At 38.0% G+C, this 14,414-nt stretch overlaps 1 protein-coding gene across 4 annotated transcripts in view; it reads right to left on the bottom strand.

Moving 5' to 3' along the window:
* Window positions 1–14,414, bottom strand: part of LOC106667356 (growth factor receptor-bound protein 10-like) — a 40,873-nt gene that overhangs the window by 3,604 nt on the left and 22,855 nt on the right. For 2 of the 4 annotated variants that reach the window (XM_014395252.2, XM_014395251.2), the window contains exons 2-8: window positions 7,640–7,755; window positions 7,421–7,580; window positions 7,245–7,363; window positions 6,880–7,185; window positions 568–795; window positions 241–479; window positions 46–159 (exon numbers count right to left, since the gene is read on the bottom strand). In XM_014395252.2, coding sequence (XP_014250738.1) covers window positions 46–159; window positions 241–479; window positions 568–795; window positions 6,880–7,185; window positions 7,245–7,363; window positions 7,421–7,580; window positions 7,640–7,741 — 1,268 coding nt within the window. In that variant the 5' untranslated portion in view covers window positions 7,742–7,755. Of the gene's footprint in view, window positions 1–45; window positions 160–240; window positions 480–567; window positions 796–6,879; window positions 7,186–7,244; window positions 7,364–7,420; window positions 7,581–7,639; window positions 7,756–9,675; window positions 9,910–14,118; window positions 14,273–14,414 lie in introns of those variants that run through there. The other 2 variants (XM_014395253.2, XM_014395250.2) reach the window with 2 other exon arrangements.

Here is a 14,414-nt window from a genome sequence, read left to right as displayed (position 1 = left end):
ATCCCTGGTCATTAAAATGAAGAGTACTTTTGACTTGCAACCCACCCGTCTTGATTGCCATGCGCTGATACCAATGCTGTCGCCTGCTCTCTCGTCATCGTCTTGTGGAACCATGGCTGACCCAGGTGCACCATGTCGTTTGTACTGCACGGCCTGCGGCTGTCGAAGTTAAGAAGTAAGAAATAAATCGGCGTGGTTGTTTTCTTTTTTGCTTGTATAAGGTTGATGTATGTAGATTACCTGGTGGCGTTTTTGGCCTGAGGCCTCCACCTCCTCCTCCACGCTATGCCTTCTGACACGGCGATCGCCTTCGCTTCGTTCGGGTCTTCGACGATCCTCCCGACGCTACCCGTGAAGTCCATCGCCACCCTCGACCTGACGCTCTCGTTCGGCACCGTGTAGCTGCTATACTGGCTCGCGTTGATCTGTTCCTGCTTCTCCTTGAAAGCCCTGTAGTTTTCCCGTAGCTGCTTTCCGTACTGCTCACCGTGAAGGTAAGTGGAAAAGAAACCATTTAAAAAAAGGTAAAATATTTGTCACAGATGTGTTTTTGTGTGTGAGACTGACTTTAGCGAGGCGCATCGCAGTGAGCCAGCAGGTCCTGTCTCTCTGGCACTCGCAGGAGAAGACGATCCCGGAGGAAAAGTCCTCCTCGGAGCTCTTACGAAGGCAGATGCCGAATTCGGTCGGGGCCCTCAGCTGGTTTTTGGCGTTCAGACATGTGTAAACCTCGTACTCCTTGAGGTCCGCTAAAAGCTGAAGTTCCTGGTGGCTCTTGTCATCCTCCAAATATATCTGAAAATGTTACAAAATTTCCTTCGGTTCCAATGTTTCAACAAAACAAACATCCATTCAAAACAAACGTCCTTTCCCGCCATTTTATAACAAAATCGGCTGATCGACGGATCTTTGTAGGTTAGGCCGTTTTCCCGCCAAATGACCACGAAAACAGCCGATCGACTGCCGTTTATATGTGGTCTTTCCCTACCAATCAAAACTTGAAAAATAACTGATCGTTTATACGTTAAGTCGTTTTACCACCAAATGACAAGGAAATCATGATCGACTGCCATTTATAGGTTAAATCTTCCCCCTTCAATCAAAACAGTTTGAAAAACGTTGATCGTTTATAGGTTAGGCCATTTCCCCTTTATTTTATAACGAAAACAGCTGAACGACTATTCATGGTAGGTTAGGTCTTTTTCCCTGCCAAATGACAATGAAAGCAGCTGATTAACTGTTCTTTGAAGGTTAGGTCGTTACTGAAGGATAGGTGGTTACACCGCTAAATGACAACGAAAACAGCTGAACGACTTTCGTTTATAAGTTGTCTTTTCATATCAATTAAAACGGCCTTGAAAAATAGCTGATCGTTTATAGGTTAAGCCGTTTTACAGCCAAATGACAACAAAAAAGCTGATCGACTGCCATTTATATGTTAAATCTTCCTTCACCAATGAAAACTGCCTTGAAAAACAGCTGATGATTTACATGTTAGGCCAAAATGGCCTTGAAAATTAACTGATTGTTTATAGGTTAAGCTGTTTAACCGCCAAATGACAGGGAAAAATGCTGATCGACTGTCATTTATAGGTATCAAAACAGCCGATCGTTTAAAGGTTAGGCCGTCTTCCCGCCAAATGACAACGAAATCAGATGACCGATTGTTCTTTAAAAGTTAGGTCGTTATCCCGCCAAATAACAACGAAAACAGCTGATCGACTGTCGTTTATAGATTAATCTTCTCCCACCATCCGATAACGGACTCTGTAATATTTGCAAATTTTGAACAAAAATTGGGTGAGGGTTCAATATTCAAAAAAGGAAAAAGAGAAAATCTTTCAATGGATAATGGGAGGGCGCAGTTCAGCTGTTGCCAGGTGGACGAACGCTGCCCCTGGAAACTCGGGCACACAAAAAGGAAAATTTAATCACGAAATTCCCAATAGAAGGCGTGGATTTATCAATTTTTCTTATTGACACGGTGAAAAAAAACATGCGATTAGGGGCCGACCAGTTATTCATATAGACACGGCGTGTATCAAACATGTCAGCGGCTACGGAAGCTGGTCGAAATTTGTTTAAAAAAATTTTCCCGTATACAACACTGACACTATGGCCAGCAGTGCGTCCGGAGAACACATCACGGGATGAGAAAATGATCTCTTGAATAGTAGGATGAATAACATTTTTTTAAACAAATAAATAAAAACCACAGTGACTTTTTTACGAGGGTATTTTAACTACGAGGTTATATGAACCCTCGGTGTGCCTATTTGAAAAAGGGCCACGCAGGGCCGTTGGATTCGAACCTGGAACCTTAACCTTACAATGTTGAGTGCCCTATCAGCGCCTAAACCGTTGCGGCCACCGACGTCCCAACTGTTATTTAAAAGTTCTGTTTAAAGTTTATAATTTTCATCCCCCACCCCACAACCGGCCTTGAAAAACAGCTGATCATTCATATGTTAAGCCGCTTTCCCGCTAAATGACAACCAAACCAGCTGATCGTTGATAGGTTATGTTGTTTCCCCGCCATTTTTTAACGACAAAAGATGACCGACTATTTATACGTTAAATGTTCCCCACTAATCAAAACAGCTGATCGTTTATAGGTTAAGACGGTTTTCCTGCCAAATGAATGAATGACAACAAAAACAGCTGATGGTTGATAAGTTATAACTCCCCGCCGTTTTCTAATAAAAACAGAAAACCGACTGCGTTTGTAAGTTTAAGTATTCCCCCACCCCTCAGAACGGCCTGAAAACACAGCTGATCGTTTATAGGTTAAGCCGTTGTCCCGCCAAATGACAACAAAAGCAGCTGATCGTTTATAGGTTATGCCGTTTTCCCACCAAATGACCACGATAACAGCTGTTCACCAGTCGTTTAAAAGTCCTCCTTCCAACTCATAATGGTATCACGAAACAGCTGATCATTACTTTATCAGATTGTTTTCCGGCCAAATGACACCGAAAACTGCTGACGGCCTGATGTTTGTAGTTTAATCTTCCCTCACCAACCTAAAAAGCCTTGAAAAACAGCTGATATTTTATAGATTAAGTTGTTTCCCCGCCAAATGACCACGAAAGCAGTTGATCAATTGTTATTATGGGCTAAGCCTTCTTACCAATTCACAATGGCCATGAAAAATATCTGATCAACTATCGTTTCCAGGTTCATTTTATCCAATGAGCGTGTTTTTTCCCCAGTTCGTTCAATTCTGTTTATATATATTTTTTTTTAATTTATTAATTTTTTTATATTGAAATTAGCTGGCATGTCAAAAAATATATACATTTAAAATAATTTATAAACAATGATTTAATGATTAAACTACTCTTTAATGTTTTTAATTGTTTAATTTAATGTTCAATTTTACCGAATATAAAATTTTGTCATAGTTTGTAGTAAAAAAGGCGTCATTTTTCATATTTTATTAATCTAATTATATGAGGGTAGTGTCAGAACGGGGTCGGCGAGTGGGCGAGGCGTAGCGGACCCCGTCCGCCCTTACCTCTAACTTCCAGGTCAAAATCCTCCGGCCGGCGTGCTCTCGGGCAGGGGTTCCGGGTCGGACTGGCGGATCAGCTGAGCCGGTGGGGGGCGGCCCATTCCGCTTTTCCACGAAGCCGGGGGGCGGGGGCAGGGCCGGATCGAAGTCCCGGGCACCGGACCGTTTCCCGCTTTTCCCAGGCCAGGGGGTGGGGTGCGAAGAGAAGGGTGGATCAATACAAGGGGGGGGGGAATTTCCGAAATCTGAGATGAAGAGGTGGACCGCCTCCCAGGAGACAGGATGATGTAACCATTATGATTCACCCCCACCTGCCTTCGGGAACGCCAAAAGCAAACAACTTGTCACTATCAGCCCGATAGCGTAACGGGATCCGAGACAAAGGAAATGTCTTAAAAATCATTATTTAAACAATAGATATAAAAAACCCAACGATAATGTTCTAACATTTAAGACGAGCTGTACTTGTTAACGGCTTAGGATCGACAAAAGTACAAAATTTGGTAGGTTACATTTTTACAGGTTATACATTTGGATGGTAATTTACTTAAGTAAGTAAGTCAAATATAAAGGTAGGTTCGATTGTTTTTGGGTTGAAAAGTTAGAAGCTTAAAATCGACAAAGGTATGGCTATCAAACGTGGTAGGTTACATTTGTCAAGGTTATAAATTTGCAAGGTAAATTTACTTAAGTAAGTCACATATAAAAGTAGGTATACTGTTTTAGCGTGAAATAGCGGCTTAAAATCAAGTAACAACAAAAGTAAGGTTATGAAATGTCGTGCGCTACATTTTTCCAGGTTATAATATTTGTAGGTAACTTGCTAAGTAAAGTCATGCAAAATAGATGGTGTGATCATTTTTACGTCGAAAAGTTAGCGGTTTATGATCAACGAAGGTAAGGTTTCAACAATTTGGAAGGTTACACTTTACCAGGTTATAAACTTTCAAATGTAATTTACTTAAGTAAGTCAAAAATATAAGTAAGTGTGAAAATTTTCAGATAGGAAAGCTAGCGACTGATAATGAACAAAGGTAAGGTTACAACAATTTGGTAGATTACATTTTCCAGGTTAGAAAATTGTTAAGTAATTTCCATAAGGTAGTCAAATATATAAGTTGGTATGAATATTTTCAGATTGAAAAGTACAGGGCTTAAGTTCAACAAAGGAAAGGTAACAAAAATTTGGTTGGTTATATTGTTCAGTTTATAAATTTGGTAAGACAAATATATAAGTAGGGGTGAATATGTTCAGGGAGAAAAGCTAGCGGCTATGATAAACAAAGGTAAGGGTACAAAAAAATGGTAGGTTATATTTTTCCAGGTTATACAATTGTTAAGTAATTTGCTTAAGGGAAGTCAAATATAAAAGTTAGTTGACTATTTTTAGGTTGAGACGTTAGTGGTTTACTATCAACAAAGGTAAGGTTTCATAAATTTGGTAGGTTATTTTTTCCAGGTTATAAAATTGGTAGGTAATTGGCTTAAGTAAATCAAATAAAAAAGTTGGTTTCACTATCTGTAAGGTAAATTTAAGTATGCCGAATATAAAAGTAGATTTGTCTATGTTTAGGTTGGAAAGTTATCGGCTTAAGATTAACAAAGGTAAGGTCTCAAAAATGCGGTAGGTTACGTTTTTCCAGGTTAAAAAGATGTAAGGCAAATTTACTTAAGTAAGTCAAATATGGTGAGAATATTTTCAGATTGAAAAGTGCAGGGCTTAAGATCAACGAAAGAAAAGTAACAAAAATTTTGTAGGTTACATTTTTCCAAGTTATAAATTTGGTATATAATTTACTTAAGTAAGTCAAATATATAGGTACGTGTGAATATGTTCAAGTAGAAAAACTAGCGGCTTATGACCAACAAAGGTAAGATTACACAAAATTGGTAGGTTCTATTTTTCCAGGTTATAAAATTGGTAAGTAATTTCCTTACGGTAAGTCAAATGTAAAAGTTAGTTTCACTATTTGTATTTAATTAGTTATCTGTTTATTATTAATTGTTATTTCCAATTTTTATGCTCATTATCGACAAAGTCAAGTTTACAAAAATGGGGTAGGTATCATTTTTCCATGTTATAAATTTGTAAGGTAAATTTACTTAAGTAAGTCAAATATACCGGTGGGTGTTAATATTTTCAGATTGAAAAGTGCAGGGCTGAAGATCAACAGAGGTAAGGCAACAAAAATTGGTGGTTACGTTTTCAGGTTATTAATTTGGAAAGTCATTTAAAGTAGAAAAGCTAGCGGCTTATGAAAGACAATAGAAATGTTGGTTAACTATTTTTAGGTTGTACGAAGGTAAGGTTACAACAATTTGGTAGGTTACATTGTGTAGGTTATAAACTTTGTAATGTAATTTACTTAAGTAAGTCAAAAATATAAGTAGGTGTGAGTATTTTCAGGTAGAAAAGCTAGCGGCTGATGATGAACAAAGGTAAGGTCTCAAAAATGTGGTAGGTTACGTTTTTCCAGGTTAAAAAGGTGTAAGGTAAATTTACTTAAGTAAATCAAATATATAAGTTGGTGTGAATATTTTCAGATTGAAAAGTACAGGACTTAAGATCAACAAAGGTAAGGTAACAAAAATTTGGTAGGTACATTTTTCAGGTTATTGGAAAGTAATTTAAAGAAAGTTAAATACATAGTGAGTGTGAATATGTTCAAGTAGAAAAGCTAGCGGCTTATGATCGACAATAGAAATGATGGTTAACTATTTTTAGGTTGTACGAAAGTAAGGTTATAATTATTTGTAGGTTATATTCAGATTGGAAACTTGGAAGTAATCTACTTAGATAAATGTAAAAAAAAAACGAGTTTTACTACTAGGTTATGAAGTGGGTGGGTGGGTTACGTAGATTTGTACGTTATGCGCAGGTTGACAACCTGGTTATAAGATTACGAAAATAAATGGTAATGTACTCGAGTAAAGTACCTACCTAAGTAACCCCCTTCTTTTTGGTTTGTAACCTTGCAGTTTTAACCTACCAATATATGTAACATTATGCTGGTTGTTCGCAGGTTACCAACTTGTTAAAAAAGAAAAAACTAGTCGAACCAACCTAAGTAACCTCCGTTCCCAGTTTGAAACCTTATAATTTATGGAAATACTTTTTCATACTTGGCAGGAGCGACAAACCGGAAGGAGCACGACACTCGATCGATAAGGACACCCCCTCCCAGACTCGCGTGACTGGTGCCCGATTATCGACGGTGCCGTGAAAGTTCGACAACATTTCGCGTCGGATCAACCGGTGGGGTTAAGGCAGGTCGGGTGAGACGATGGATCGATAAACGCCCGGGAAGCTATTCCGCCGCCATTTTTTCCCGACAGCAAGATTCAGAGGTTGTGTACAAACTCACCCTGTTCGGGTCCTGTTCGTCCAGGCTCCTGTAGCAGTTGTCACGGCTTTTCCAGTGCCTTAGGAACTTGGCGACGACGTGCACCTTGGAAGACATGAACAGCTTGTTGTCTTTGAGGAGGAGGAAAGTCTTGACCCAGTTGTTCTTGTTCGCCTGGCTCTGAATGCAGACCTGGCTGAATATGGACGGACACTGTTCCGAGTTGGTAAGGAGGTGTTCGAGGGCGGCTGTCAAGTCCTCGGACGTGCTCGTGCTCACCGCCTCGTCGCAGTTGCGCAGGTCGACCATGTCGGCCGGAAAGAAAGACTTGAAACAAAATAGTCTTGGGTGATGTTTTAAAGACGGCTTGTCGTGTCTTGTCTTACCTCGGGCTCCGTGAAAAAGTCATATTTGTTCTGTATCCTCCTGAATATATATTTTTTCGCTCCTGGCTCCGTCTGCCTGTGTACAGCGAGTACGTCCTCGTGATCTTCGAGCACCCTCTCTGCCGTAAGGACCAAAGTAGAAAAACACGTGACTTCCCTTGTATTGACGGACTTACCTATGCCTGTCTCGACCCAGTGCTCGACGATGGACCAGGAGAAATCCTTAGTGACGCGGTTCTTGACAGCAAGGAGCAGGCAGAGGTCGATGGCCCTTAAGTCCTTCTCGACTATTATACCCGTATAGCTGCCGTCGTCGTTGAAAAACTGGAGCTCTTCCTAAACGGGCCGAGGGGAAATTAAAAAAACAAACATATAAACATTTAGGCGACGTTTACCTGCTTTTCTGTCGATGAGTCTTTGTTCTCGGCAAGATTCTCTAGAAGGAAGTAGCTATTCGTACCTCCGCTTCCCTCGAAACACCTCAGCTTCATTCCCATACCGAAACAACAGCCTGTCAACAGAGGTTTATTGATTGGTAGGTTACATCATTCGAGGTTACTAACGTAAGCAGGTAAGGTAAGGTAATTAAAAAATACAACTGTGCTTAAGAATTCGAATGAAAGAAAATCGTTGTTAAATGGAATGTAAGGTTATATAAATTGATAGATTACATCCATCAAGGATACAAACTTGGGAGGTTATGAAAACAACGGGAAGGTCATAGGGATGGGTAGGACACATCCGCCCATGTTTCATTAGGTCATAAAAACAAAGTTTAGACAATAAGAATTTGTAGGATGCATTCTTACAGGTTTTATGGTAGGTTACGAGTAGAAAAACGATATTATAGTGATGGCTAGGTTATAAATTGTCGGTTATGAAAACAATGGTAAGGGAATAGGAATTTGTAGGTTACAACCTTCCACGCTAGAAACTTGGTTGGCTATGAAAACAACAGCAAAGTTATAGCAATGAGTAGATTATATCCTTACAGGTTATAAACTCTTTAGTTTATGAAAACAAGGGTAAGGGAATATGAAGTAGAAGGTTACATTCGTCCAGATTATAAACTTTTTATGTTCTGAAAACAAAAGCAATGTTATAACGATCCGTAGGTTACATCCTTCCACGGTCCAAACTTTCCAAATTATGAAAACTAGTAGAAGTTACGGTGAATGGTAGGTTACATCCTTCCAAATTACGAACTTGGTACGTTTTGAAAACAACAGCAAGGCTATAGTGATGGGTAGGTTATATCCTAACAGATTAATAAACTTGCTAGGTTATGAAAACTAAGGCAATTACATCTCCCCAGATTACAAACGTGAATGGTGGCAAGTTACGTAAGTTTAGGTAAGCAGGTAAGATAAGTAAAAAAACAGCTAGATTTAAGAAGTCCAATGAAATGAAAAAAAATTATGAAATGAAAAGTAAGGTTATATAAGTTGATAGATTGCATCCTTCATGGATACAAACAGGTAGGTTATGAAAACAACGGAATGGTTATAGAGGTGGGTAGATTACATCCTCCATGTTATAAATTTGGTACCTGGGTCATGAAAACAAAGTAAATGTTATATTTATTAGAATGTAGAATTAGAACCCTTCTAGGTTATAAACTAGGTTGGATATGAAAACAAAAGCAATGTTATAATGATCGGTATGCTACAGCCTTCCACTTCACACACTCCTAGTAAACTAAGGCAAATTATAGTGGATGATAGGTTACATCCTTCCAAATTCCAGAAACTTGGTAGGATCTGAAAACAGCAGCAAGGTTATAGTGATGGGTAGGTTATATCCTTACAGGTTATAAACTAGACATGTTATGAAAATAAAGGTAAGGGAATATTGATTTGTAGGTTATATTCTTTAGTTTAGGTAGGTTATAAAGACAAAGCCTATATTGATTTGAATTTTGATTTGATTTTAATTTCATTGCTTTTTTTCTTAATAAACACTATGTCCCAAGAGGCGTCGATCCTTTAAAGGAAATCCACCATCCATTAATGGATGAAAGTGAACTGGCTGTTCTCGAATAAAAAATGAAACAATTGTATATCAACAATGAATAAAAACAGTCGTGATCCATTTACAAGTGCGTCAACCTTTGACATCCATTAATGGATAAGACCTTGGAGAGAGCGGGAGTCGAAAAGACCCGATGAGTCAACCCCTCCTCATCCTTTCCAGGTCTATCCATTAATGGACGCGACCATTGTGTTTTCCCAACATTTCCCACGGTCCAAATCCTTTATCGGAAAGAAGTCCGAGATTTGACAAGGATCAACACGGTTATCTCTTATCACCGGGGGGCACGATAAGGCCGATAAAGTTATTCCGTCTTTGCCCGTACCTAAATTCAGTTCAAATCATACATCATTAGCAAGGGGAAATCGAACCGTTGGACTTTGTCAGGGGAGGGACTTACAGAACTTCCTAAGGATCCGCGTCAGCTGGGCCATCTGCGGACTGCGGCTCACGGCGTGTCCTCGGCTCTTCTCACGGCGCAGATCAGAAGAAGAGAAGATTAGAAGAAGATGGTTAAAAAAACCACAAGGCACGGCGTAAAAATTAGAAACTTTGACGCAATCCCTTCCTACTCTCCTCCTCTTCTTCATTCTTCTTCTATCTGATAAGATACAATGTGTCGCCCCTACTTCTATTAATAATGACTCGATTCAAATCGTTATCTCGTATAAAAAATAAAAAAAACAACGAGAAGTGTAAACAAACAAGACAGGATTTTTTTTCTTGAGTTGATAATCCAAACAAGGGCGCACTCCTTCCACAGACTATACCACAAAACAAACAAAAACAATAAACAACAGACAAAAAGCAGTCTTCGTGGAAAGAACAAGAATACGTTGTCACAATATGTCAATCTATTGTAGGAGCAAGACTTTATTTTCCAGTCACAAATGTCATTCTGGGTTCGGATTCGAGAAAATTTTTTCTTTGTAGGTCGGCTGTTGCAACATATCATTTTGGATCGAGCGAGTTTTTTTGTTTTTTTACTATGTAGGCGTGCTGTCAAAATATGTCATTCTAGGTTCAAGACTGTTTTTAGTTTTGTTGTACAATTCGAGGATGTAGATTTTTCTTACTTTGTAGGTTTGCTGTCACAATATATCATCCTACGTTCGATATTTTTTACTTTGTAGATTCGCTGACACAATATATCAACCTAGGTTCGAAATTTTATACTTTGTAGGTTCGCTGTCACAATATATCATCCTAGGACCGAGAGAGTTATGTTTCTTTGTAGGTTTGCTCTAACAATGTTTTCTGGGTTCGGGATAGTCTTTCTGGGATCTAGAAGATTTTTTTAGATTTAGAAGATTTTTTTATTTTAGAGGTCCGCTGTACATTCCTTTTTAGGTTCCTGTCACAATATATCATACTAGGATCGAATGACTTTTTTTTTTTACCATATACGCCTGCTATCAAAATATGTCATTTTAGGTTCGAGACTGCTTTTAGTCTTGCTGTCATAATTTGAAAATCGAGATTATTTTACTTTGTAGGCTTGCTGTCACAATATATCATCCTAGGTTCGAGATTTTTTCCTTTGTAGGTTCGCTGTCACAATGTATCATCCTATGTTCGAAATATTTTCCTTTGTAGGTTCGCTGTCACAATATATCATCCTATGTTCGAGATTTTTTACTTCGTACGTTTACTGTCATAACATACCATCTCCTAGGTTCGAGATTTTTTCCTTTGTACGTTCGTTTGCAAATTATATCATCCTATGTTCGAAATTTTTTACTTTGTAGGTTCGCTATCACAATTTATCAATCATCCTATGTTCGAAATTTTTTACTTTCTAAGTTTACTGTCACAACATATCATCCTAGGTTCGAGATTTTTTTCCTTTGTAGGTTCGCTGTCACAATATATCTTCCTATGTTCGAGATTTTCCCTTTGTAGGTTCGCTGTCACAATATATCATCCTATGATCGAATTTTTTTTTTTTACTTTGTAGGTTTGCTGTCACAATATATCATCCTAGGTTCGAGATTTTTTCCTTTTTAAGTTCGCTGTCACAATATATCATCCTAGGTTCGAGATTTTTTCCTTTGTAGGTTCGCTGTCACCACATATCATCCTACGTTCGATATCTTTTCCTTTGTCGGTTTGCTGTCACAATATATCATCCTAGGTTCGAGATTTTTTCCTTTGTAGGTTCGCTGTCACCATATATGATCCTACGTTCGATATTTTTTCCTTTGTAGGTTCGCTGTCACAATATATCAGCCTAGGTTCGAAATTGTATACTTTATAGGTTCGCTGTCACAATATATCACCCTAGGACCGAGAGAGTTATGTTTCTTTGTAGGTTTGCTCTATCAATGTTTTCTGGGTTCGGGATAATTTTTACTTTGCAGATACACAATGAACAAAATATCATTCTATAGTCGAGATGATTGAATGTTTACTCTGTAAGCTCGCTGTTACAATATTTCGTTCAGATTTTTTCACGTGGCAGGACGTCGGAACATTTTCAAATCTTCAAACGTATATTTCTCCTGTACGTTTAATTTCCCGTCCGCCCACGTAACAGCCGGCCCAGCTGCGTTGGTTAGGCCAAGGACAGTATAATAGCGTGATTTAAATTAGAGAGCGAGAGAGAGGGTGAGTGAGAAAGAGAGAGAGGAAAACAACGAACATCACGCGATCATATGCATGCAACCGCCCAGTCCCTGTATGCAGTTGAGGGTCAAATAATTTCCAAATCGCTGGAGGTTTGTTGCTTTATAAATGAGAGGGTGAGAGAGATGAGTCCGTTTTATTGAAAGAGGGATTTGGGACTACAGGGAATCTTACAAAAATTATCATTCATGTGATTTGTAGACAAAAAAGTGGTGTAATTTTAACAATAATTTCGTTCAAAGCCGTCCAATTAAGATTTGTGGACAGTATAGACTAATCTGCAATCAGTAAAAGTGCCAATAAATGGACCGATATTGCGTCTTTCAAATTAAATTTTACAAAACCCCACTTCAAAAGTGATTTGTGCTCAAAAAGATGAAAGAAAATAGTGTAATTTTTAAAGTAGTTTTGTCCAAAATAGCCCCATGAAGATTTGTGGCCAGTATAAACTAATCTGTGACCAGTAAAAATTCTGAAAAAATGGACCGAAATTGCGTCTTTCAAATAAAACTTACAAAACACAATTTCAAAAGTGATTCGTCATAAAAAAAAATCAAACAAAATAGTAAAGTTTTAAAAGTAGTTTTGCCCAAAATAGTCCAATCAAAATTTGTGGACAGTATAGACTAATCTGCAACCAGTAAAAAAATGCTGATAAATGGACAATCAAAATTTGTGGACAGTATAGACTAATCTGCAACCAGTAAAAAAATGCTGATAAATGGACCGATATTGCGTCTTTCAAAGTTACAAAACCATTTTATACGTAATTTGTGGTCAAAAAGTTGAAAGAAAATAGTGTAATTTTTAAAGTGGTTTTGTCCAAAATAGCCCAATAAAGATTTCTGAGCTGTACAGACTAATCTGTAACCAGCAAAAATTATGAAAAAAAATGGCCCGAAATTGCCCCTTTTAAATTAAACTTTACAAAACCATTTTACACGTAATTTGTGGTCATAAAGTTGAAATAAAATAGCCTAGTTTTTAAATGGTTTTGTACAAAATAATCCAATAAAGATTTGTGGATTGTTCAGACTAATCTGTGACGAGCAAAAATTATGAAAATATGGACTGAAATTGCTCTTTTTAAATTAAACTTTACAAAACCATTTTACACGTAATTTGTGGTCAAAAACTTTACAAAACCATTTTACACGTAATTTGTGGTCAAAAAGTTAAAACAAAATAGTGTAGTTTTTAAAGAGATTTTGTCCAAAATAGCCCAATAAAGATTTGTGGACAGTATAAGCTAATCTGTGACCAGTAAGAATTATGAAAAAATGGACCGATATTGCTTTTTTTACATTAAACTTTACAAAAACATTTTACACGTAATTTGTGGTCAAAAAGTTGAAACAAAATAGTGTAGTTTTTAAAGTGGTTTTGTCCAAAATAGCCCAATAAAGATTTGTGGACAGTATAGGCTAATCTGTGACCAGTACAAAATTATGAAAAAATGTACCGGTATTGCGTCTTTCAAATTAAACTTTACAAAACCCCACTTCAAAAGTGATTTGTGGTCAACAAGTTGAAACAAAATAGTATAATTTTTAAAGTAGTTTTGTCCAAAATGGTCCAATAAAGATTTGTGGACTGTACAGACTAATCTGTGACCAGTAAAAATTATGAAAACATGGACCGAAATTGCACTTTTTAAATTAAACTTTACAAAACCATTTTACACGTAATTTGTGGCCAAAAAGTTGTAGTTAAAGTGGTCTTGTCCAAAATAGTCTGATATAGATTTGTGGATTGTACAGACTAATCTGTGACCAGTAAAAATCCTGATAAATAGACTGAAATTGCGTCTCTCAAATTCAACTTTACAAAACCAGATTTTATAAATGACTTGTGTTCGAAAATTTCAAACGGCGTAATTTTTACAATAATTTCGTCCATGATAGTCCAATAGAGATTTGTGGACACTATAGCGTAACATGTATCCAGTAATCCAAATTGGACCGTAATTGCGTCTTTCGAATTAAGCCTTATAAAATCATTTTACACATGATTTGTGGACAAAAATTCAAACTAAGTAGTTTTTATAGACGTTTTGTCCAAAAGGGTCATGCTCATGTCGTCCGGAAGAAGTGGTTGAAACGTCGGCCAATTCCCCTTGACCACGGCCAAAACGACGTCCTTTCTTTGGATTTTTTCTTACAGCGACCACAAAAGGTGTCAATACAAATTGAAAAACCAAACAAAAATAGTATCTCACCTTTTGACAACAAACGTCGATCCTAAAGCTCTTCTCGTCGTGTGACAGGGGCGGCGCGCCCTCAGAATACTACGCTTACTACACTCCCCACCCCTGCCGGTGGTTGGCCCGACCGAGGGGGGCGGCGATGACGTCACGGATCGAAGCGGACCCAAACAACCCCGATCGACCGGGATGTGGGTCACAAAATATCCGCCAAAACAAACTTTACCGCCGTCGAGATGATCTAAGGACGTCAGTGGCGCAAAAGTTGAAGGTAGGGCATATGGGTTTTTGGCCGAGATACATCAAGTCAA

This window comes from Cimex lectularius, unplaced genomic scaffold (genome assembly GCF_000648675.2).
Source record: "Cimex lectularius strain Harlan isolate CLEC.00 unplaced genomic scaffold, Clec_2.1 scaffold10, whole genome shotgun sequence".
Classification (NCBI taxonomy): Eukaryota; Metazoa; Arthropoda; class Insecta; order Hemiptera; family Cimicidae; genus Cimex; species Cimex lectularius.
The sequence above is the reverse complement of the archived record's forward strand: the minus strand, read 5'-3'. Positions and strand labels throughout refer to the sequence as shown.